At 43.1% G+C, this 23,797-nt stretch overlaps 1 protein-coding gene across 2 annotated transcripts; it reads right to left on the reverse strand.

Annotated features, from left to right (window-relative positions):
- Positions 1-5,924: 5,924 nt before the first annotated feature.
- On the reverse strand, positions 5,925-9,850 carry PRR13 (proline rich 13). 2 transcript variants are annotated; one of them, XM_027858327.1, is made up of 4 exons: positions 9,782-9,850; positions 9,090-9,126; positions 8,279-8,664; positions 5,925-6,527 (listed from the first exon to the last, which is right to left on the reverse strand). In XM_027858327.1, the coding sequence occupies exons 2-4, from the start codon at positions 9,106-9,108 to the stop codon at positions 6,486-6,488; spliced, it is 447 nt and encodes a 148-aa protein (XP_027714128.1). In that variant the 5' UTR covers positions 9,109-9,126; positions 9,782-9,850; the 3' UTR covers positions 5,925-6,485. The 2 variants fall into 2 exon arrangements, with proteins under 2 accessions (XP_027714128.1, XP_027714129.1); XM_027858328.1 differs by lacking the exon at positions 9,782-9,850 and adding an exon at positions 9,715-9,739.
- Between the last annotated feature and the right edge of the window lie 13,947 nt (positions 9,851-23,797).

Here is a 23,797-nt window from a genome sequence, read left to right on the forward strand (position 1 = left end):
TTGGACATAACCTTTCCCCAACCCCTCTCTACCTCCACAGATCCTTTCCACTGGCTTTTAGATGACCAGTCAACAATTCCTCCTCATCTTCTAGCTCTCCATTTGCCACTGCTTCAGCCTCCCAGCACTAATTACAGTTACAAAGAAAGTATTTTTTTTAAGCCTTAAGCATCATAAAAATATTAATTATTATTAACAAACAAGCTATTAACCTGTTTCCCTTGAGCACAACTCATTACTATCCTTTCTCTATAATGCTTCTGCTCTCTAATATATACGATGTTACCTGCTAGACACGTCCAGGTCCTTGTTCTGCCACCGTAACTTAACAAATTTATGCCACAAATTAAAATACACTCTCTGAGCCTTATCACTGCCATTGAGTGACCTCCAGGACTGCCTCTCCCACCTTCCTTGAGTTTAGCATTCTTTTAGTCTCTCCTACTAGTCCCTTGGAGTCCTCAGTATTGTTTGGTGACCCTTCTAACACTGGCCTCTCACTAAGGTCCTCACCACCTGGAGACTTCTATCTGCATCCTACTTGTGCCACCCAGAGAGATGGTCATATGTAGACCACATCATCTGCACAGCCTCCAAGATCTTGAATTCTGACCTCAGTTCCCAAACGGTTTCCTGGTGTCACTTTAACGTCCCCAACTTCATCCCTGTTCTGACTTCACTTCCTTCCCTCAAATGGTTATTCTCAGTCCTTATCCTCCTTGACTTGCCCCTTCCCGTAATTTGCCTGTTTGTGTTGCAGATTCCACCAACCTCCCAGGCCTCCAAGCTCAAAACCCAAGTGTCATCTTTGACTCACCACTCTTTCTCATCCATCACATCTACTCTGTTTGTTTTCCTATTTCCAAGTATCATGTTTGCTATCTCCACATGCCTCAGGGCTACCTCAAATTCAACAGGTTCAAATACTCATACTGTCTTCAAAAACCTGTCCCTTAATTTTCTAGTTTCTGTTACTGACACTACCATTCTTAGTCCCCGGGGCTCAAAATCTCACTGTCATCCATGACTCTCCCCTCTCCCTCCTCTCTGATCCTCAACAATCAATCAGCTCCTGTCCTTTTTCTCAGAAATCTCTTTAAAATCTGTCTCTTCCTTTCCACTCTCACTGCCACTATATAGTTCAGGCTTTTATGGCCTCTTGTTGCACTGTCGTATAAAACTGCAAAAGCCTCTTAAATGGCCTCCCTGCCTCCAGTCTCTCCCCTCCCCAGTCCCATCTCGCTGTTGCCAAATTCATCTTCCTGATGTGCAAGTCAGATGATGTCAGTTCCCCACTCAAAATGTATCATATAATTCTCCATTATAGAATTACAGAATCTTCTTCAGAATCATCTCACCTAATCCACCCCCAAGCCAGATAGGAATCCTCTTTATAACACCCATGACAAGTGGTCCTGTAGCTTCTGCTCAAAGACCACTAGTGATGGGAAACTCATTACCTCTTTAGTCAGTCCACTCCACTTTAGGGTGGCACTGACTGTTAGGCAGTTCTTCATTAAACTGAGCTAAAACAGCATCCCTTGCCACTTGCATCCACGGCTCCTAGCTCTGCCCACTGGAGCAGAACAAGTAGAAGGAGTCTTGACTCCTCCTCCATATACAGCTCTTCTAATACCTAAACACATCTATCCAGTCTTCTCCCAACTCAAGAGCTGTACATTTGATACCTATGCTATCTATATCTTCATTCAAGTCGCTGATTAAAAAGGATAAGCAGCACAAAACTAATGACAGATCTCTGGGGTGTTCATGAAAAACCTCTCTGTAGGTTGATAGCTATCCATTAATATAGAAATCAGTAATTCTATGGCATAGTTTCCAGGCCTTTCATCATCCTCATGACCTTACTTTGGAATTGCTCCAGGTTCCTTTCCTAAATGTGACCCTCAGATTGGACTACAATACTCCAGATGCAGTCTGACGAGGCAAGAGCCTAGTAGGAATATCACCTCCCTTGTTCTGGCTACTGTACTTGTAGTACTGTACTTGATGTAACCTAATATATAAGCTTTTTTGGTTGTTGAATCATATTAAGTTTGTAGTTCACTAAAACCTCCATATCTTTTTTCTGTCAACTTATAGTCCAAAAATTCTGTGCTCCACCGTCCATCTTGTGATTGATTGATTTTGTAGAATGTAGAATTTGCATTTATCCCTTTTGAATTTCAATTTATTAGACTTGGTTCATCATCATTCTAGCCTGTAGAGGTATTTTGTGCTATATATTATGTCAGCTATCCCCCTAGCTTTATACTATCCAAAAATCTGTTAAACACGTCACTCACGCTTTCACTCAAGTCACTGATAAAAATGTCAACAACATAGGGCCAACGAGAGATCTCCGGCTTACTCCATGAAAGAGTTCTCCTCTTCGGATCACAGTCTTAAAGCTGAGAGGAGCCTGAGAACTCTGCTCATTCATTTTACAAATATGGAAACTGAGACTTGGGGAGAAATTAAATGACTTGTTTGAGATCAATCCATTCCTCTGACTCCAAATTTAGCCCTCTTTCCACTGTAGACAGCTGTATGACATCAATCCATTAATCACTACACTTTGTATCTTGTCATTTAACCAGTTCTGAACCATCTAATTCTCCTATCACCTAATTCACATCTCTCCACCTTGTTCATAAGACACTGAAATAAAGTAATGGATGGAAAGTGGACTTGTCAACCAGAAAGAGCCATATATAAACCTCGGGTGGTATTATTATTGCATAAACTACATGATTCTTATCCTGCCCAGGCCCATCCATGTTCTAGCTCCAACCTACCTTTCTTGTGCCATTCTCCTTCAGGAATTCTATGCCGGAGCAACCAAAACTCAAACAAACTTCTAGTGGTTTCCCCTCTGGCCCCATCTCATCCCACCTCCGTAAATTTACACGTGCCCGGGCTTTGCTTGGAAGAGATTCCCCTTCCCCCATGCCAACCTTCTGAAAGCCCTTTGCTCAATCTAGGCCCAATTCTGCCTTCTCTTCCACGAAGGCTTCTTTAATCCCCCCAGGAGTGATATCTCCCCTGCCCCCATCTGTGCTCATGCCACTCCCTTTCTGACCTCTCCTACGCAATTAATCAATCATTCTGTACTTGTTGGTAGTCATTGGTGTATGTCTCAAACTCTTCCTCCAATGGGATTTTAAGCTTCTGAAGGAATGACACAATGGGAGAATTCTAGAGTGCATCTTTGTAATCCCCATATCTAGGATATGCCTTCTACTAGTGTTGAATAAAAGTATGAAACTGAAACTCACCAAATTTTGGTGAAATAATTAAATTCCTCCCAATAAATTTTACTTCCTAGACCAACAATGATAAAGCTTCAATCTTGACCCTGGGAATGGGGGGGAGGGGGTGTAATAGTTAAAAATTGCTCCGAGGAAAGGGATGAAATTTAAATTGAACAAATGAGCGATTTTACCCAAGGCTATCTTGACAGGAGCAAAGCAAACTGATAAGGAACATATTCCCCATTTCCCCATTGGCCCAAAGATAAACTGTCTACTCTTCAAGTCTCACAAATACCTTCCTAAACTTACCATTTCCCAACAGAGTGGAAATCTTAGAACACTGTCTTTGGTAGGGAGAGACCAAAGTCAGAGGAATCAGAAGCCTGAGGAAGAGTAAGTTGGTGGCATAATTAAAGTAGAGCACTGGAAGACCATGGAAAGAGAACCAAGGCTCTCTGTTTATAGTCGGTAACACTGCAGTGCTCTCCCTAGTAAGGGAAAATCATCTTAGGCAACATGGACTGAGGAGACAGGGAAAGGTAGTAGGGGGCGGGTGAGGGCAGCATCTCTGGATCTTGTGTTTCTTTTAGACTTCTTTTATGTCCTTCTTCCTTGCTATTCCCTCTCTTGTTTCTCTCACGTGACACACTGCTTAATCTCTATCTCCGGCTCTGTTCCTCTCAATCTGGGCATTTCTCTCTGTGCTCTCCATATCTCCCTATTACTGTGTCCATCTTGTCTCTGGAAAGGAAGAGGTCTGCAGAGGAGGAAATGAGATCATAGAAAATTTGAGAGAGGAAAACTATTAGAAAAGCAAAAAACCCAGCCATGACACCTAAAAAGAGGACTCAGGCCTTGGAAATCAAAAGAAATCTACACAACATCATATTCTAATTATGTCACAATTGGCCTAGGAATAAAGGAATATCTACAACGCTCTGCCAGGATGCATCTTTGTGCAAGCCATTCTCTGTGATCTGGCAGACACCAGTTCTCATGCTATATTCCGTTGATCTAACCTCTGTTCTATGGGCTCAAAAGTAACAGGGTTCTCTTCTTGTTGCTAAGATATCACCAGGTAACTAGCTCTCTCTCTCTCCCAGATGGGCCTCATTCTGATACTATCGCTCCTATTCACTCAATTTTGTCCCCCCAACAGAACACAAGCACCAAACGCAGAGACTTTTTTGTTTAGGACCCACCCTAACTATTGTTGATAATCAAAGTTGGTTGAACTTCATTGAATTAATCCAAACCTTCAATAAACAGTTATTCAGCACCTACTATATGAGAGATGTTGGGCTAGGTGCTAGAAGAAATGTAAGACAAGACAGACTTCATGAAGAGCTTACACTATAATAGGAAGGAAAATCACAAATACATATATGCCTACACTGCAATGGAGGGAAAGTGAAGGAGGTATAGGAAATTTAAGATTGGAGAGATTTCTTTACTGCTCCCTCCTCTGTACTGCCCCTCTACCCCCACCGCCTGCCTCTGTAAATCACAGGCTTCACAGTGATGTCAGCTGAAGTCATAAGATCATGGACTTAGAGGTCATCTAGGTAGCCTACTCCCTTATTCAGTAACCTGCAGTGCTCCCATCCCGGACTTCCAACCCCACCCCCACATCCTGTTTCTCTATTTCAGCTAGGCAAACCTGTCCCTTCTGCCACAAACATTGCATCCTCTCTGAAACGTGAGCCTTTACATTGAGGTGTTCTCACCTGGGATGCTACCTTCTGTGCTTCCACTTTGCATGCTTAATCCAGGACTTCTCTCCACCTAGAGGCATGCAAAATATGCATCCCATCCTCCTAAAGCCTTCTCTATCACATGATATATTAAGCTGTCCAGTAGTTGCCTTAGGTCTCTCCTTTTTTTGTTGGTTGCTATGTCTGGGCCTGTATTCTGACCTTTCCATTAGCTTAGGAGGCTGTCCAGGGACTGCAACTATCTCCTCCTCCATTGGGCTCTACACTCTCAGACACCCAGGACACAGCTTACGAGGAACACACCAGCAGGCCAGATGTACTCAGGCTTATTTCTTTATGGAGAGAACAGTACTAATTGACAGATTTTCACAGTCCAAGAAAAGTCAGTTTGAAGGGTCCAGTATGGATTAAAGAAAAGGGGGCTGAGTGTCTTCAACAAAGAGAATATCAGATTTCCTTTTTTGGAACAAAAGAGGCCATTACCATATCCATTTTTGCCTCCAAATATACCTCTGCTTTGCTATCCTACCATACTTACCCCTATTCCTTCAGAACAGCTTCATCAGCAAAGAGGACTCAACTTAGCCTGCATCAGTCCTGGAGGGGGAAGGTAGTTCATGATTGTCCATTCAGGAAACAAACATGGTGACCATAAGGTACCCTCCTCACTCATGCTCAGCTCCGTAGGCTAGGTTATTACTCCTTAAGAAAGGGTTGTAGAAGGGGGCAGCTAGGTGGCGCAGTGGATAGAGCTCAGGCCTTGAAGTCAGAAGGACCTGAGTTCAAATTCAGCCTTAGACACTTGACACTTACTAGCCGTGTGACCCTGGGCAAGTCACTTACCCCAACTGCCTCACCCAAAAAAAATAAAATAAAAAAAAGAAAGGGTTGTAGAAAGGGGCAATAAAAACAATAGAACTTGCTGGAAACAGCCCAAGATATTAGCACAGATGAATGGAGACTGGGATAAACAGCTTTATTGGGAAGCACAGTGAGAGAAACAGAGGAAGACCCAAGAATGATTGGGATGAAAAGAGCTCACCAAGAAATAAGGTTCCAAAATGGCACCCACATTATCCTATTCAAAAGAACTCTCTTTCCCAGAAGGCAATGGGCTGAGTAGAAAGCAGAGTCTGCTGGGAAATGTAGTTCCCACATCCCATTATCATAAGATTACCATGGTAATGCCACACCCCCCTTCTTCCCCTTCTCCCACACAAATTACAAAATAAATTTTTTAAAATCACATTTTTCCAGATCCTAAAATGTTCTTCAGCATTTGGCTCAAAGGACATACATCTTCAGAAAGGAGTGCCCCCAATGATTCAATCTAGTAGGTAAAAAAATGGACTTCCTCAGGCCAATAGGGATCCTTTCCTCACCTTCACCAACCAATTTGGGCAAAGGGGTGAATGAGGTTGGGGCTGCAAGGCTATCTTCCCCCAGCACAATATGGTGTCCAAGGCTTGATGGGAGAGCTGGGGTGGTGTGACTTGGGGGGAGGAGGGCCCAGGATTCAGTCAGAGTCACTGCTGGAAGAGGAGGAGGAGGAAGAATGCTGCGAGGGGAATGGGAAAGTGGAGAGGAGAGATTATCAGACTTTGAACTCTGACCCCATGAAGTCCCACCCCATTCCCCATCTATCTAGTATGTACCCTCCCATACAAGGTGCACCTAAGGCCAATAACTCACACATGGAACGTCACCAATACACTGAAAATAAGTTTCTCCCTCTGGAATTAATGCTACAACAGTAGTTTAAACCAACCCACATTACTGCAGGGACTTTTCATTAATTTCATTTGGAACAAGATACCTCCTTCCCTTTCTCAATCAAGGGGTTTCATGTATGGAGAAGCCTCTTTGAGGAAAGCATAGTTCAGTGTTGTAAAAGCAGAAGTCAATTGGCAAATAAATGTTTGTTGAGTAACTGAAGCAATGAATAGCCTCCAGCACCTTTAGTACAGACAATCCACATAAATGAAAATGACCCTTACTCTTACTCAAAGTAACTTTGATCTAGGCAAAAGTACTGGGGTATAAAAAGAATACACAAATTAAGTACCTTCCAAACTTTATAATACTATAAAAACGTGACTTAATATCTAATCCAGATTGCCTACATGCATAGCAACGGTAAACATTTATTTTCCAACATTGGCTGTTCTTGAGTTATTCTCAAGTGGTTTCCACTTTTCCCTTTCTGCAGGATCCCCACTATCACTGAAATGAAGGGAATTTAGACATGCCCCAATCGAATCACCTCCCTCCTTCTCTTTTTCCCTGTCCCAGGTTGGTTTAAGCCCTCTGTATGGTCATGCGACCTGCTCCAACCCATGCTAAGGAACGCTGTACTTGAATGATCACTGCCCCCAAGGTTAGAGATCAGAAATCCTGGATTCCCAGATTGCCCTGGCCTGGCTGCCTGATGTCAGAATAGCATTCAACCTCAATTTCCAAGGCCCATTATTGCTATTATCTAATAACAATTGATGTGTCTGTTAGGTTTTAAGGTACATAAAGTACTTTCCATTCTGTATCTCATTTGAGTCTCAAAACACTATGAGGTAAGTGCAGTAGCTATTTTTAATCCCATTTTGCAGATAAGGAAACTGAGGCACAGAGAGGTTAAAGAACTTCCCCACAGCTACGTAGCCAGTAAGCAACCAAGGCAAGATTCAAGCTTTGGTTTCTCCAAGCTCCAATTCTAGCTAACTTTCTTTAGACTATACTAGAATAACTAAGGTGAAGGAGAGAGAGGAGATAGGAGCCTGGTCCCAAGTATTCCCTTACAGAGTCAAAGGACAAAACTAATTAATCCATAGGCTTGGTGGTCATAACCTTTTCCAAGATTCCCAAGTCCTTTCATATGTATGCATACATAGATATAGATCTATGCCTCAGCACTCTGGGTGGGGGTGAATGGATCACTTATCCTGTACAGCTAGAAACAACTAAAGCCCAGATAATCTGAGTCATCTGCCAAAGGTTATCCTTCAACTCAAGAGTTTAGAGCTGAAAGGAAGCAACTTTAGTGATTATCTGTGCCAACTACTTTATTTTCCTCTAGAAACTGAGATTTAAAGGGGTGAGGGGACTTGCTCTGAGTTAGGGAAATATTAAGAGGCAGAATACAACCCAGTTTCTATTTCTGGGTTCTAAGGCCAGCATGCTCTCTCCACTAGTCTATGCTCACAGCATGGATGGATGGCAACAGAAAAGGCAAATGCAGACTGGCATAGCCATCTGAATGTCCCAAATTCCCCTGCTCCCCATCCCAACCCCAGCAGGGCTACCAGAGAAACTGACCTTGCCATGTTTGTGATGTTTATGCGCTTTCTTATGAGCCTTCTTCATCTTCTTCCTCATCTTCTTATCCATCACAATACCTGGCCCCATGACCCCTGGGGCCAAGGGATTCACAGAAGGCACACAAGGGCCAGGAGGTGGGTAGTGACCCGGAGGTGGGCAGGGACCTGGGGGTGGGCAGCCTGGGTATCCTGGCTGCTGCCCAGGGCCAAAAGCATTACCAGGAGGATAAGCTGGATTCCCTGGGAAACACCCAGGTGGGGAAGGAAAGGTACCTGGAGGGTATGCAGGATTGACTGATGGTGGGTTGATGGGGTTGGTAACCCCAGGGCACCCAGAAGTTGAAGGGGGCATAGGACCCCCAGAAGGGTACATCCCTGGCCGCCCTGGATGGGGACAGAAGCAAAGAATAAAATATCAGCAAGGTCTAGCCTCTCTTACAACCGAAACAGGTGGTGAAGAAGGGACTCTGGTACCTTTATTGCCCCCTCTTCCTTCAGGCAGTAGGGAGGTTAGGAAAAAGGAGGAAATATAGAGGGAAAAGAGGATATCCCAGGTGGGATGGAAGAGGTGGAGGGGGAAAAAGTTAGGGGGAAGGGGAAATTAACTGAGCTCAAGAGGAAAGTCTTGTGTGTTGGGGAACAAAAGGGAAAAGGGAGGTCAAGTTAAGTTTTTGCCTTAACTGGGAACTTTGCTTCATGAGGGGGAGAAAATGGGCATAAGAAAACCACATCTCCCCACCTCTGTGGAGCCCTTCTAAATTAAGGGTAGGAGAGAGATGGGGGCACAGCACACCCTCCGAGGCGCTTACCTGCATTGGGGTCCCACATCCTCCACTGTTCTGTTCCCTACAGGGAAAGAAGGGACAAGGAAGAAAAAAGTTGAAGGTCAGAAAGGGGAAGGAAGAGGTGGCACAAGCCTCCCCCACCCCAGCTGTCTGGGGCTGATCCCCCGCCCCCTCAACTCCATGGGGACCCTTCTCTGCTCACTTAAGACCCTATCAGCTCCTGCCTCTCAAATGGGGAGGGGGATTCCTCCAACCTTTCTCCCCTCCCCGCCCCCATCTCTGGGCACAGCTTGAAGACGAGCTAAGCAGGGTAAAGCCCAGGTATTCGGGGGGTCCCCAATCCTCCACTCCGCACTCTCTTTCCTTGGGCTGGGAGAGGAGGGACCCCGGGTGGGAGGGATGAGGGGACAGGCAAAGGAGGAGATCAGAGCATGTCCAAGCGTATCTTTGTGCTTAGAAGAGAGAGGGGGGTCTGAGAAGGAAACCGAGGGGACCTGTCCCCAGTCCCACGCCCAAGAAAGGAAAGGGAAAAGCCTCTCGTCCAAGCACCCCAGCGGGGTGGGGAAAGAGGGACAAGGATTTCCAAGCACTGAAAGACACTCTTCCAACCCGCCCCGCCCCACTGCAAGGGAGACTCAGAGGTACGTGCCCCAGGGCACGGGGGGGTTCCTCGCCCGGGGAGGGAAAGGGAAAGAGGAACCAGACGACCCCATCACCTCTTCCCTTCCGCAGGAGCCAGAGTCCTCTCTCGTCCTCCCCCCACCTCCCAGCGCCTGCTTCCTGGTCCCCACCTCCCTCCGCTGGCTCCGCCTCCGCTGCGGCCTGATTTGCCGCTCTGCCGGGCTCTCGCCTTGTTATTGGAGAGACCACCCATCGATCTCCGGGGGGGGTGCCAGACCCTGGGAAAAGGTCGCTGGAGGGGGCTGTGTCAGCCTGGGGTCTCTCTTCCTGGGGGCGGGGCCAGGGCCCCACCCACCCAAGCCCCGCCCATAACTTTTCCCGAGGACAGGGCAGGCGGGGCCAAGGCGGAGCGGGGGTGGGGAGGGGCGGGGGCGGTGTGTGTGCTGGTCTGGGCTGCGAGACCTCGAGGGCCGAAGCTTCTCCCGGGCCAGAAATCTCGAGATTCCCGCCCTTCCCTTTAACTCGCCCGATGAGGGCACTGAGTCCCGGCAAGAAGCACTAATTAAGCGCCTACTATGCGGCAGGAATATTGTTAAGCGCTGGGCGTACCAAGAACGGCTGCCCTTTGCTCCAGGATCCCCCAGCGCGGTGGGGGAGACAGCGTGCAAAGAGCCGCGCACATGCGCGATGTCAACGGGCCCAAATGGGAGGGGTCCCCGAGTACCACGAGCATCCCTGCGAGGAAGCCAGGGAAGCCGGGGCCCCGAGGTCCGAGGGCGGAAAGGATCCCGGGCATGGCACGGCCCACCGGAGAGAAGTGACCGAGCCCCATCGTAAAAAGGGAATTCACACCCAGGCCCTTCAGCTCAGAAACCTCCGGATCTCCCACCCCCAGGACTGCACAGGCGAAGGACACTTTTTTTTTGTCCTTCCACTAATAATAGTATTTTTCCCTTTTTTAAAAATATGAACTTAGGGGCAGACCTGAGTTCAAATGTGACCTCAGATAGGTGACACTTACTAGCTGTGTGACCCTGGGCAAGTCATTTAACCCCGATTGCCTCACCAAAAAGCAAAAAAACAAACAAAAAAAATGAACTTAGCAAACACCAAATAAAATAGTTACTTCCTGATACTGTCCCAAGGCATTCATCTCCACCAATAAGGAGAGGGTCCCATGCCTATGGCCTTGGGACGGGTGTTACCACAGAAATCCTGCGTGGAATTGTAGGTTCCATATACCGCTTGCTTTTCCTTTTAAATATGTGCTAAGTTCACCCTGTAAGCAAAGCAAAATGTAAAATGACTACTCAGCAAAATTCCCTGCGTTCAGATGAGGTTTTTAAGTAGTAACCTCCTGGGAAGCGTAACAGAAGTTATTACTGCCCTTTTGAAGTTGTCATTGTGTACATATGAATGTTTTGGGTTTAGCATTTCTTCTGTGTGTAGGAAATAAACACTTGTAGAGTGTACACCGAATACTTTTTTACTCTCCCCGGTAAGGAGACCTTAGAAATGAACCAAACCTAAGTTATAAATAAATTGTCCCTGGAGCACCAGGGTAGGGGCGTAATGAGCTGAAGGGTATGAGAACAGAGACCCTAACCCTTCTAGACTCCAGACTCCCCCAAGGCCTGAACTCCACTGAAGCCTGTACATGGGTCCAGAGCAGATGAGCCCCCCCTTACAAAAAGGGAGAGGGTCAAGTGTCCTAGTCTTTTGGGTCCAGCAGCGGGTTCTGTCTTGTTAAAATAAATTTGTAGACCAGAACTGGAAGGGACCTTAGAAGCCATCTAAGATGGCCTCTAATATAATAACATATGGGCCTAATGTAATAATATATAGGCCATCTAAGATGGCCTCTAATATAATAACATATAGTATAATAATATATAGGCCATCTAAGGTGGCCTGTATATGATGATGATGATGATGATGATGATGATGATGATAATAATGGGATTTATTATGCTTTAAGGTTTACAAAGCCCTTTACATACATTGTCTGCTTTGATCCTCATAATAACCCTAGAAGGTAAAGATGTTATTCTTATCCCCATTTTACAGATGAGAAAAGTTCTCCAGAATCGCACAGTCAGGATTTGTGGCAAAATTTGAACTCACGTCTTCTTAGCTACAAATACAGTGTTCTAATCCATTGTGCTACCTAGCTACCCCCTCTGAATTTTACAGATAAGGAGACTAGAGGTCAGGAAAGAGATGAATGCTGGATATGTAAATTTGGGCATCATTCTCAGAGAGATAAAAGCGAAGCTCAGGGGAGACAATGAGATTAAAAAGAAAAAAAGGTAGAGAAGAGTGTCCAGGAGAGAGCTTTTGTTTCCTGATAATGTCCCGAGGCATTCCTCTCCGCCAATAAGGAGAGGGTCCCATGCCAATGGCCTTGGGACAGGTGTTACCACAGAAATCCTGCATGGAATTGTAGGTTCCATGGATTGCTTGCTTTTCGTTTTAAATATATTTGGGTATTCCTATACATAGAGGATGGGGCATGAATGGTGATCTCACAAAAGACGATGAGAAGGGGCAGCCAGACAGGTAAGAGAAAAAGAAGTTAGCTTTGTTTAAAAAAAAAAATTCAAGGAGAAAAGCATATTCAGGAGGAGTAAATAGTGTCATATGCTGGCAGGAAAGTCAAGGAAAATGAGGAGAGAAGAAAAGACCTCAGATTTAGTAAGGAGATGTTTGGTGACCTTGGAGAGAGTAATTTTAGTTGATTGGTGTGTTTCAAAGACAGATTACAAAGGGTTTCTAAGTAACTGGGAGATGAGAAAGTTGAGGCAAAAAGTGTAGACAGCTTCTTTCTAGGCGTTTGGCTGTGAATGGGAAAAAGAATGTAAGATGTTAGCTGGAGGATATGGTAGGATCGAGGGGAGGTTTTTTATTTTTATTCGTTTTTTTTAAGGATGCAGGTGATCTGGGCTTATTTATAAGCAACAGGGAAAAAAACCAATGGATTAAAATAAATAGAACCTTTGGGAGACGAAGGAGAAAATGGTAGGGGAAGTCTACTGGCAGAAATGAGAAGGGATAAATAGATGGATTGACACTGGCAAGCAGAAAGGCCCCTATTTCCTCTGAAACAGGAGCAAAGGAGAAAATAGGGGATGAAGTCCAGCTGATTCACAAGTACAATGGAAGAAAAGGGATTCTCATGACCAAAGGCAGTAGTATAGGTGGCTTGAAAGAAGAAGAGGTTTGGAAGAAACACTGTGGGGAGTTTGACGGAGAGTCAATTGGGAAAGAGTAAACAGATTGGTGTGCACCAGGGAGGCCCACTTGAGATTAGATGGCCTAAATTTGTAGTATATCCATTCAATAGGGTGGGAGGACTTCCACTCTGTTCAGCAGCTTGTAGGTAGGAGTGGAGAAGGCAGGTGGTGGGAGTAATCCAAGGTTCTGGTCTAGAAAGGCACAAAACATATATCACCAGGACAAGAGGGTAAGTGTGATATTGAACTGATTAACTATGGTCAAGATTTTGAAGGGAGGAAAGTAAGACCAGAGGAGGAATAATGGCCTGGGAAATACAGGGTAGGAATGAGGGAGGATAGGAAGGGGAAGGATTGGAGTACCTGGAGATTTTGTCTTGAAGGTGGAGAATGGGTTTAGGAAAGATGAGGCACAAGGAGAAATGGCCAGATGTGAGGTTATAATGACACAGAGGAATTTCAGAGTTATACATTGAGAAGGTATAATTCATCTCAATCCAATTCTTTTAAAAAATTTATTTTCAAATTTTTAATGTAAACTCCCCCAAAGAAAATTTCCATACATATAACACATTACACATAGCATTTTCATACACCCAAAAAGAAGATTCTATATGAAGCAGAATCATTTCATACAGCTTGCTTTTTAAAAAAATATATATGGTAATAAATATATTATTTTCAAAACTGCCCCGCTTGTGTATGCTTTCTTCTGAACTTCCTTCTTTGCATTAAAAAAAATGGTATGATGGCCTCCTTTTAGGGAGGTATCACTTTTGCTAACTCCTCTTTTCTCTATACCCCCCAATTAACCAAGAGAAAAAAAGGAAGGGAAGTGTTGTAACAAATAAGCATAATCAAACAAAAGGAATATATTCAGTGCCACTCTAAAAATACATGACTCTGTACCTTTCGTCCATCATTTCTCCAATTATACAAGCAGTTATTATCATTGATCAACACCAATTAATTATAGTTAGTTATAGTGTTAACCATTAAATATTAATTAATTGTTAAGTACCTTCTATGGGCCATGGATCATTTATGGGTGATGATTAAATCAAGAATAACAGTATCCTGGTGTATGGTGGAGCTGAAGAGAAAGTAGAGGTAGTGGGAGTTGAGAAGGTTGATAAATCTCCTGGGGAGTCAGGGGACTTGAGGGGACATTGACCTATCCTTTACTACCAAGATATTAATAGCAGCACTTTTTGTGGTAGCAAAGAACTGCAAACAAAGTAGACTGAGAAATAATTAAGCAAATTTTTATACATGAATGTAACAGAATTACAACGTTCTGTAAAAAACAATGGATATAATGAATACTGAGAAGCATGGGTAGATATATGAACTGATGCAAAATGGAGTAAGAAAGACCAGAAAACAATATAGGATGACTTCGACAGTGGAAATGAAAAGAATCACAGCCACAAAACAACTGAAAATGAATATTGCAAAACTACAAAGAACAGGCTTTCCATTTTGAGGAAGAACCCAAACCAGCCATTCTCCTTTCTCTGGACTTGACCACCATGACTCGGCAGCCTCACCCCTGTAGGTTCCTTCTCCCATTGATAAGTTCTCCCCAGAACTTCTCTTTGGGGGAAGAGCCTAGACCAGTCATTCTTCATTCTTGGAACTTCCTTACCATATTCCCCCACCTTTTCAGTTCTCCTTTTGGGTGTTAGTATGGAAATTCTTGAGGGCAGTGATTGTCCTACTTTTTGCTTATATTTGTGTCCCCAATACTTAGCAGAGGGCTTGCATAGTAAGTGCTTAATAAATGCTTAATAAAAAAACACATTTCCTCCCTCATTCTTTTGCAGAGACAGGAGGTCCATGAGTGTTGCACGTTGCTTATATTGTCAGATTTTTTTCATGTGTTGGTCAATTTTGCAGATTATTTTTCCCCAATTTTTTTCTTTGTTACATGGGATGGCTGTTGGGTAATGCTACAGGGGGAAATTTGGGCCATGTTAAAAAAAAGATATTAATACATTTTTATTTTTTAAAGAAGATTAATATTTCAAAATTATAAAGAACAAAAAGAGACATGGGAAAACATCTCCCCTTACTTCTTTGTGAGAGTGAGAGAATAGGGAAGGAGTCCAGAGGTGTGGAACATTTCATATAGTGTCAGATTTTTTTCAGCGGATTGATTAGTTTTGCTGAGTTTTTTCCTCTTTCTTTTTAATTCTTTGTTATAAAGGATGGCTCTCTGGGAGGGGCAATAAGGAAGGAGGAGATACAGGAGGAAATTTAGGTGGTGTAAGTAAAAACAAGAGATATGTATAAAAATCAGTGTAAAAAAAAACCCATGGGGGTAGCTAGGTTGCACAGTGGATAGAGCATTGGTCCTGGAGTCAGGAGGACCTGAGTTCAAATCCAGTCTCAGACCAGACACTTGACACTCACTAGCTGTGTGACTCTGGGGCAAGTCACTTAACCCTAATTGCTTCACAAAAAAAAAAAAAAAGAAAAGAAAAGAAAAAAATGTAAAACAGTGCAGAGGGAGTGAGGGTGGGGTGGAAGGAAGACTATAAGCCAGTTTCTCAATTCCTTGGGAGAATAAACTGGGATCTTGTAAATAACAGGTACCAGGATCTGGATAAGGTGATATATCCAGAGGGAATGAACTTGAGACAAGCAGAAATGAGCAGATTGATGGAAATAGGGGTAGGATCTGGAAGTCAATCCTGCTTACTCTTCCTCTTTACTCAGATAGTCAGGGCTCATGAAAGGTGGTATTGTCTAATACTAGAGAGGGTAACCAAGGAAAGGGGTAGGGAGGAGGATATTTGAAGGATTGCAAGAAGATGGAAGGATCGTGAAAGGAAGAGGTCTAATATGAAGGGCAGTTTGTAAACAAGAGAACAGGGGTTCCTCAGAGCACAAAAGAAGAACAGGATGGAGAGAGGGGCATGGAAAGACACAAGCGAGATCAGAGAGCCATCACAGCCTAGGTGGCTGGCCTGGGACTGGGAACCACTGGGTTCTGAATGGAAACAAAAGTATGCTAGCCACAGGGTAGTAGAGTGTCATGCTTTTCCCAACAGCAATAATATTGTTTATGTGCTTATTATTTCTTGAGCAAGGAAGTGGGGAGAGGAGAACCCAGCGGGCAGAAGAAAAGATGGCAAGAAGCCCATGTGGACGAAACCCTGGTTCTGGCCTATTAGCAAGAGAGAGGGACCAGAGGTTGGGCAAGAAGATTGTTCTTCCTCCTTCACTTTTTTTTTGTTTGTTTTGTTTTTGTTAGGCAGTAGGGTTAAGTGACTTGCCCAGGGTCACACAGCTAGTAAGTGTTATGTGTCTGGTCTGAGACTGGATTTGAACTCAGGTCCTCCTAACTCCAAGGCCAGTGCGCCACCTAGCTGCCCTTCCTCCTTCATTTTTGAAGAATCCTACCGACATCATGAGAATGATGACTAGCTTGACTTGCTTGTGAACTGAGTTTAAGTGAGGTAGAGTAGCACAAAATCATTACACCTCAGGGAAGTTAGGTGGCACAGTGGATAGAGGTCCAGCCTTAGAGTCAGGAGGACCTGGGTTCAAATCTGACCTCAGACACTTGACACTTAATAGCTGTGTGACCCTGCGCAAGTCGCTTAACCCCTATTGCCTCACCAAAAAAACAAAAAAAAATTATTTATTTTATATAATATATTATATTAAAAATATATAAATAAAATAAATATATAAATATTATATTAAATATATATCATTAGCTCATTAGCCTCACTCTCTCTTCCAGAGTCATTGAAGTCTCGTGGCAACACAAAAGTCAAAATGACTGGTGAAGGCTGGGATACAGTGGATGACCTTGGTGTCTTTGATGTCTAATCAAGTTCTAAGCGCCGCCTTCACTGCCGTCGGAACAAACTGTTCTCATCTGCTCATAGTCTTTGCATGCTTGGAGTAGACAACCTCCTAAGACACCAACAGGTTTGAGGTCCGTGGGTCACCCTCAGCCCTCTGCCAAGACAGTCTTACAGGGGTGTGGCCAGTGTGCATGCTACAGTTTCTTGGAGCCACAAGTGAGAGTTGGGTGACAGGTAGACATCCATCCAAAGGTGGATGAGAAGCCCTTACACCAGACGTGCTAGTTCTCCCTGACCTCCCCATATAGGAAGATAACTAAGTCTGAATGAGGCCTGGTTGGTTATAGAGAGCACCAGCGTGGTTGATTTACTCCCTGCCCAATCACGAGCAAAGGCAGCCCTGCTCCAGGGCTATGTGCAATATTGAATTGCTTATCTCCCCATGGGTGCGAGTGCAGGGTCCTGGATTGCCAAAAAAAACTATTTTATGGATAACTCACACAGGGCAAGTAAGTGTTCATATGTGCTCAGAAGAAGCGAGACAAAGACGCTGTCAAGGTCTCGCTTAAGAACTTTGGAGGGGCCCGCTCGGTGGGGCAGTGAATAGAGTTCTGGTCTTGGAGTCAGGAGGACCTGAGTTCAAATCCAGCCTCAGACACTTAACACTTACTAGCTGTGTGACCTAGTCAAGTCACTTAACCCTGATTGCCTCACCAAAAAGAAGAAGAAAAAAAGAACTTTGGAAATTGGAAAATGCTATCCACAGCCAAGAAAGATCTATGGAGATTGAATGCAGATCGAAGCATACTATTTACTCTTTTTTTTTCTTCTATTTTGTTTTATTTTCTCTTTCTTGTGGTTCCTTCTATTGGTTCTAATTCTTCCTTACAACACGACCAATGTAAAAATATGTTTAATAGGAATGTATATGTATAGCCTATATCAGATTGTGCACTGTCTCAGGGAGGAAGGTGAGGAGGGAGGGGGAGAAAAATTTAAAACTCAAAAGCTTATGGAAGTGATTGTTGATAAATCTAAATAAATCTATAAAAGAAAAGAACTTTGGAATTGCTTACATGACATGGGAGACACTGGCACAGGACCGCTCAGCATGGGGTGCCCACATCGGAGAAGGTGCTGTGCTCTGTGAGCAAAGCAGAATTGAAGTAGCTCAAAAGAAATGCAATACGCACAAATTTAGAGAATCCACCCCAAATGTTCACACGGAATACTTGTGCTTGACCTGTGGTAGAGCATTCTAAGCTCGTATTGATCTGATCAGCCACAGTCAGACACACTGAAACTCGACTCTAGCATAACGATGTCATTTTGGTCCTCTGTAGAATAAAGGAAAACAACCAGTCAGAGCATGGGGTGGTATAAGTCCACAAGTCCCTCTTTCCCTCCCCACCCCCACCCCCACATACATATACTATAAGCATTAATTAATTGGCATGTGGTGTAGTCACAAGCAATTTTTTCTGAATATATTGTGCATATTCAAGTATGTAACACACAGATGGTAGCATAAGATTTTTTAAAAACTACACATGAAGAAAAAATTATGCATAACACACAAATTAATAGCAATCTTAATAAAATTACACACCGTGGAGCAAATACTTGGGATTCATATAATACATAGCATAACATGTAAGGTCTGTATATGATAACTAGATGCATAGACCATATGCAGGCACATAATACAACATACATGTAGCACAGACACATAATACGGCAAAGGTCATAGAATCACCAATCCAGAGCTGAAAGAGATCTCAGAGGACCTAGTCCAGTTCCTTTATTTTACAAATTTGGAAAGGGAGGTTAAGGGATTTGCCCAAAGTCACATACCTAAGAAGGCACAAAGGTAGGATTTGAACCCAGGTCCTCATACTTCTGAACCAGTACTCTTTTTCACCCTACTGTCATGCTTCCTGTGTTGTAATTGCATAAAAAGTATGCATTACAAGCCTAAGGTATTTGTATGTTGATGTGTAACCTCTATTCCAAAACCTATTGGTATAGGATTCTCTTGTTATTGGTGGAGATGAATGCCCTGACCTGCAAGAAGTGGGGGCAGATTTGATGAAAGGTTAGAGAACTCCAGCCTTTATCTGTCCCCTTTTGGACTCTTTAAGGCCAATCCCCTTTGGGACCCTTCAAGCTTCCAGTCCTCTTCAGGTGTCTTCAAGTGCTCCTGGCTTCCAGCTTCAAGAGAGAGAAAATGGAAGAGGACCACTCCACTGGAGATTACTGAAGGAATAGACATGAGAGGAGTGGGCAGTCTCCATCACATCCCTGTCCCCAGCTTGCTATTCCAAAGACACTGGGAAACCTCCACTTGGGTGAGATACGGGGTGCTCTCTCTTGAACTGAGTTATCTTACTCCCAATGGAAGAATTCCTTCACTCTGTATTATGATTTGGATAAACAGGCTTCTTGGCTATTCTTTATATGTGGTCATTGTGGAGCTGGTATTTGATAGAAAAGGGGTCAAGTTTTGGCTGTAGCTTGGGGTCCCCTTTCCCTCTAATAATGACAAAGTGAATAAAAGCTAGATTGAACCCGATCATATGCCCTAGATCAGGGGTGGGGAAGCTGCAACCCTGAGGCCACATGTGGCCCTCTAGGTCCTCAAGTGTAGCCTTTAAAGGATTTGTTCTGTGAAATTCGGATTTGGTCAAAGGGCCGCACTTGAGGACCTGGAGGGCCACATGTGGTCTCAGGGTTGCAGGTTCCCCATCCTTGCCCTAAATTAATTGTATTTAAGGGAGCAGATCGATATAATTCTAGCACAATACCTTTTCTCTCTAAAGAGAACAGAGTGGCCTCCCATCTCAAATTCCTACTTCCCTACCTGGAAGAAATTAGTGTCCCTCAGAAAAGGATGGATGAGAAGAGGCCAGAGATGTCTATTCTGCCTCCCTTCAAGCCACATGACAGCCCTCACCACACACGAACCTCTCTACAGACTGAGTCTTTGCTATACATGTGATATAGCTATCTCTATATCTATCTATCTATCTATCTATCTATCTATCTATCTATCTATCTATCTATCTCCACCTGGGTTATCCTAATGAGACTTGAAGGAGGCATTGATAACCGAAATTTTGCTCAACCCTCTCTAAGAGAGGCTTTGATTCTTGCCTTCAGGACAGAGAGAAGGCACGAGGCTGGCACCTCTATTTTCTCTGAAAGAGGGGTACTGGATTAGAATTATATCTATCTGATATGATTACATCTATCTACCTCCCTGAATATTGCTGGTCTAAGGGCGTATGGGTTCAGGAAAATAGCTACTTTCCTAGCTCCTGTCCTTTAAAGGGTGGAAAATTGCTCCAAGTTTATACTCTGCCCTCTTAGTCCCTTCTAGCCAATCAGGTTATACAAATGATCATGATGAATAGTGAGTAAGCCCATTTATCTAAGCAGATAGCAAACAGAAAGTGGAACTTTACAGATTATAATATAACAAAAAATACCCATTAGTGGATGAGCTCTTTAGATAAGAATGAGATGAAATCTAAGTTCAGCTAAGAGAGAAGGCCCAATCTCACCCAAGCAGAAATTCTCAAAAGTCTCCAGAGGCAAGTTGGAAATCAGGATGTATTGGGAAGCTGGTTTCCCTTAGATGTCTGCTGCTATCAAAATCTGGGTCTGTGTCTTAATAGGCTTGGAGCTAGTCCACAGGCTAGACCAGTGTGTCCTCTCAAAGACAGGATAAGGAATGTCTTTTCTAAAAAATCTCACACCAATTCCTCTCTTTATATGTCATGTCATGTTCAGCATTCTCTCCACTGATCCAGAGTCATGCATACATGCAGTTATGCAAAATCCCCCAGAGTTGTATTGAAACCTGGATCATACAAGCATTCCATCAATAGGTGTCATCTGGCAGTGCTTGAAAACTTATATTGTATTATAGCTTGAAGCACCACAGGTTGGCCTGGTCACTGAGCAAAGATAATCCTAGAACTGCTGCAGTGACTGCCAGTTTCAGTATCACATCCAATAGCCTGAAGTCTTTTTTGTTTTTTTTTTTTTTCCACTTAATAGTATTCTATTTTTTTTCCAATTACATGTAAAGATAGTTTTCACATTCACTTTTAGAAGATTTTGAGTTCCAAATTCTTTTCTCCCTCCCTCCCCCCCTTCCCTCCCCCACGTCCAAGAAGGCAAGCAATCTGATATAGGCCACACATGTACAATCGTATTAAATACATATCCACATTAGTCATGTTGTGAAAGAAGAATCAGAACAAAAGGGAAAAAGCACAAAAAAGAAAAAAAAAAGGAGAGAAAATAGTATTCTTCAACCGGCGGCATTCAGACCCTATAGTTCTTTCTCTGGATGTGGATAGTATCTTCCACCATGAGTCTTTTGGAGTTGTCTTAGATCCTTGCGTTGCTGAGAAGAGCTAAGTCTATCAAAGTCAGTCATCACACAATGTGGCTGTTACTACTGGTGTCCTCCTGGTTCTGCTCACTTCACTATGTATCAGTTCATGCAAATCTTCACATAGCCCGAAGTCCTGTTCTTTGGCTTGGGGATGGCTATGGTAGGAGTGACATCAATTACTAATCTAGGCAAGAACAATAATAATAATAATAATAATAATAATAATAGCTGACATTTATATAGTATTTACTATGTGCCACTGTACTAAGCACTTTACAATGATTATCTCATTTAATCTTCACAACAACCCTGGGAGGTAGGTTCTATTATTATTCCCATTTTACATATGAGGAAACTGAGGCAAACAGAGGTGAAGTAACTTGCCCATCTAGTAAGTGTCAGAGGCTGGATTTGAATTCAGGTCTTCTTGACTCCAAGGCACTGCATCACCCAGCTTCCTAACCATGACAGTAGGCCCTATTGCAAAGCTAGAAATTTACCACGGATACCCTAAACTTCCTTTAAGGCAATGCAATCATCCTCAAGCCTTGATTTGTCCAGTGCACTAAGACTTGAACTATTGATGTGACTTTCTAGTCTCCTGCGACATAAAAGTATAGTTGGGGTTGCTCAAATTTGATAGACCTCCTCACTACTGTGTGGGTCAAAACACTCTTTTGACTAGTCAGGTCCCTATGAGGAATTGGGGGGTTGGGGTTTGAAGAAGGGAACCAAGTTAAGCTGAAGCAATGTTGTGCCCTCACTGAGTATCCTTTCCACGCTATTGTAGGCAAACTTCTTTAGTTAAAGGTTTTATGGTCTCGTTTCAGTCCAGTCACAAGCCTGAACCAGCAGCCTGGCCCTTGTCAGTCCTGGCCCTAAACAAGGACCTAGACTAATTCACAGAATCCTCAGGCCCACTGCCTTGCAGCTGTGATCCTGAGCCGCTGGGTGACTCAGGCTGGCTCTCCCATTTCTCAGTCCAAATTAAAAAGGCAGGCAGGCAGGCAGGCAAATGAGATAAACAGATAGAGAGGTCAATAGAAAGATGTAGAGAGAGATCAAGATACAGACAGACAGAGGTAGATAGACAGACAGATAGATACAGACCGATACAGACAGAGATAAATAGACAGAAAGACAGACAGATAGATAGATACAGACAGACAGACAAATAGATACATAGATATAGTCAGACGGACAGACAGATACAGACAGATATAGACAGACAGACAAAGATAGACAGATACAGATAGATACAGACAAATAGATACAGAGAGATAGATACAGACAGATATAGACAGAGATAGACAAACAGATAGATAGATACAGACAGACAGATACAGACAGATAGACAGACAGAAAGATAGATACAGACAGACAAGTACAGACAGATGGATAGATACAGACAGATACAGACAGAGATAGACAGATAGATAGATACAGATAGACAGACAGATATAGACAGACAGAGATAGAAAGACAGACTGATAGATACAGACAGACAGACAGATACAGAGATAGATAAATAGACACAGACAGACAAATAGGTACAGACAGACAGATAAGACAGACAGATACAGACAACAGATGACAGATAATTTAGATAGATCGTACAGATATAGTTAGACATAGATTAATAGGTAGATGATATAGCCAAATGATGGATAAATAAATAAATGGATAGATGCTATAGATAGAGATGATAGAGACAGATAATATAGATAGACAACAGATGATAAATAATATAAATAGACATAGGTAGATGATACAGATATAGACAGATGATAGATAATTTAGATAGCTATAGAAAGATCATACAGATATAAATAGACAGATTAATAGATAAATGATAAAAGATAGATGATACAGATATAGATAAATGATGGATCGATAGGTAAATGGATCTATGATACAGATAGAGATAGATAGACATAGGTAGATAAATGACACAGATATAGACAGACAATAGGTTGATAGATAAATTATATATATGATGCAGATATAGACAGACGACAGAGAGATAAAAGGATAGATATATGTAGATAATACAGATATAGGTAGATGATAGAAAGACAGATGGTAGATAGATTATATAGAAACAGATGATACAGATAAATGGATAGATAGATGGATGATATAGATAAGTAACATAGATAGATAGACAGATAGATAGATAGAGACTTTATTAAGCACTCTGTGCCAGATAGATATTAAGCACTCTGTGCATAAATAAAAATATTAACAAATAAGACAACCTCCATCCTGAAGGAATTTACATTTCAACAAGGGAAGAGAACACCACATGTAAGGAGCACTGGAAAGTAGGGGTGAGAAGGAAGGATAGGCGTGTGGGAGCAAAGTAGCAGTTGAGGAGAAGGAGGCAGAGCCCAGAGTGAGTCCACACCTGAGTGAGGTCCTTCCTAATATGGTGGGCCTGAGGGAAGGAGTAACCAATGAGGTGAGGTGCACCTGAGGGTAGAGTTTTCTTCAGGTTGGTAAGGTGAAAAGGAGGAGGAGGAAGAGTCAGTCCAGAGAGAAAGTCCAGGGATGAGTGAAGTAAGAGCTAGCATTCTTACAGCACTTAAACATTTGCAAAATGCTTTACATATATATTGATTCATTTGATTCTCAAAACACCCCTGTGGCAGT

The sequence above is a fragment of the Vombatus ursinus genome, unplaced genomic scaffold, assembly GCF_900497805.2.
Source record: "Vombatus ursinus unplaced genomic scaffold, bare-nosed wombat genome assembly UNPS02012958.1, whole genome shotgun sequence".
In the NCBI taxonomy this organism is placed as follows: domain Eukaryota; kingdom Metazoa; phylum Chordata; class Mammalia; order Diprotodontia; family Vombatidae; genus Vombatus; species Vombatus ursinus.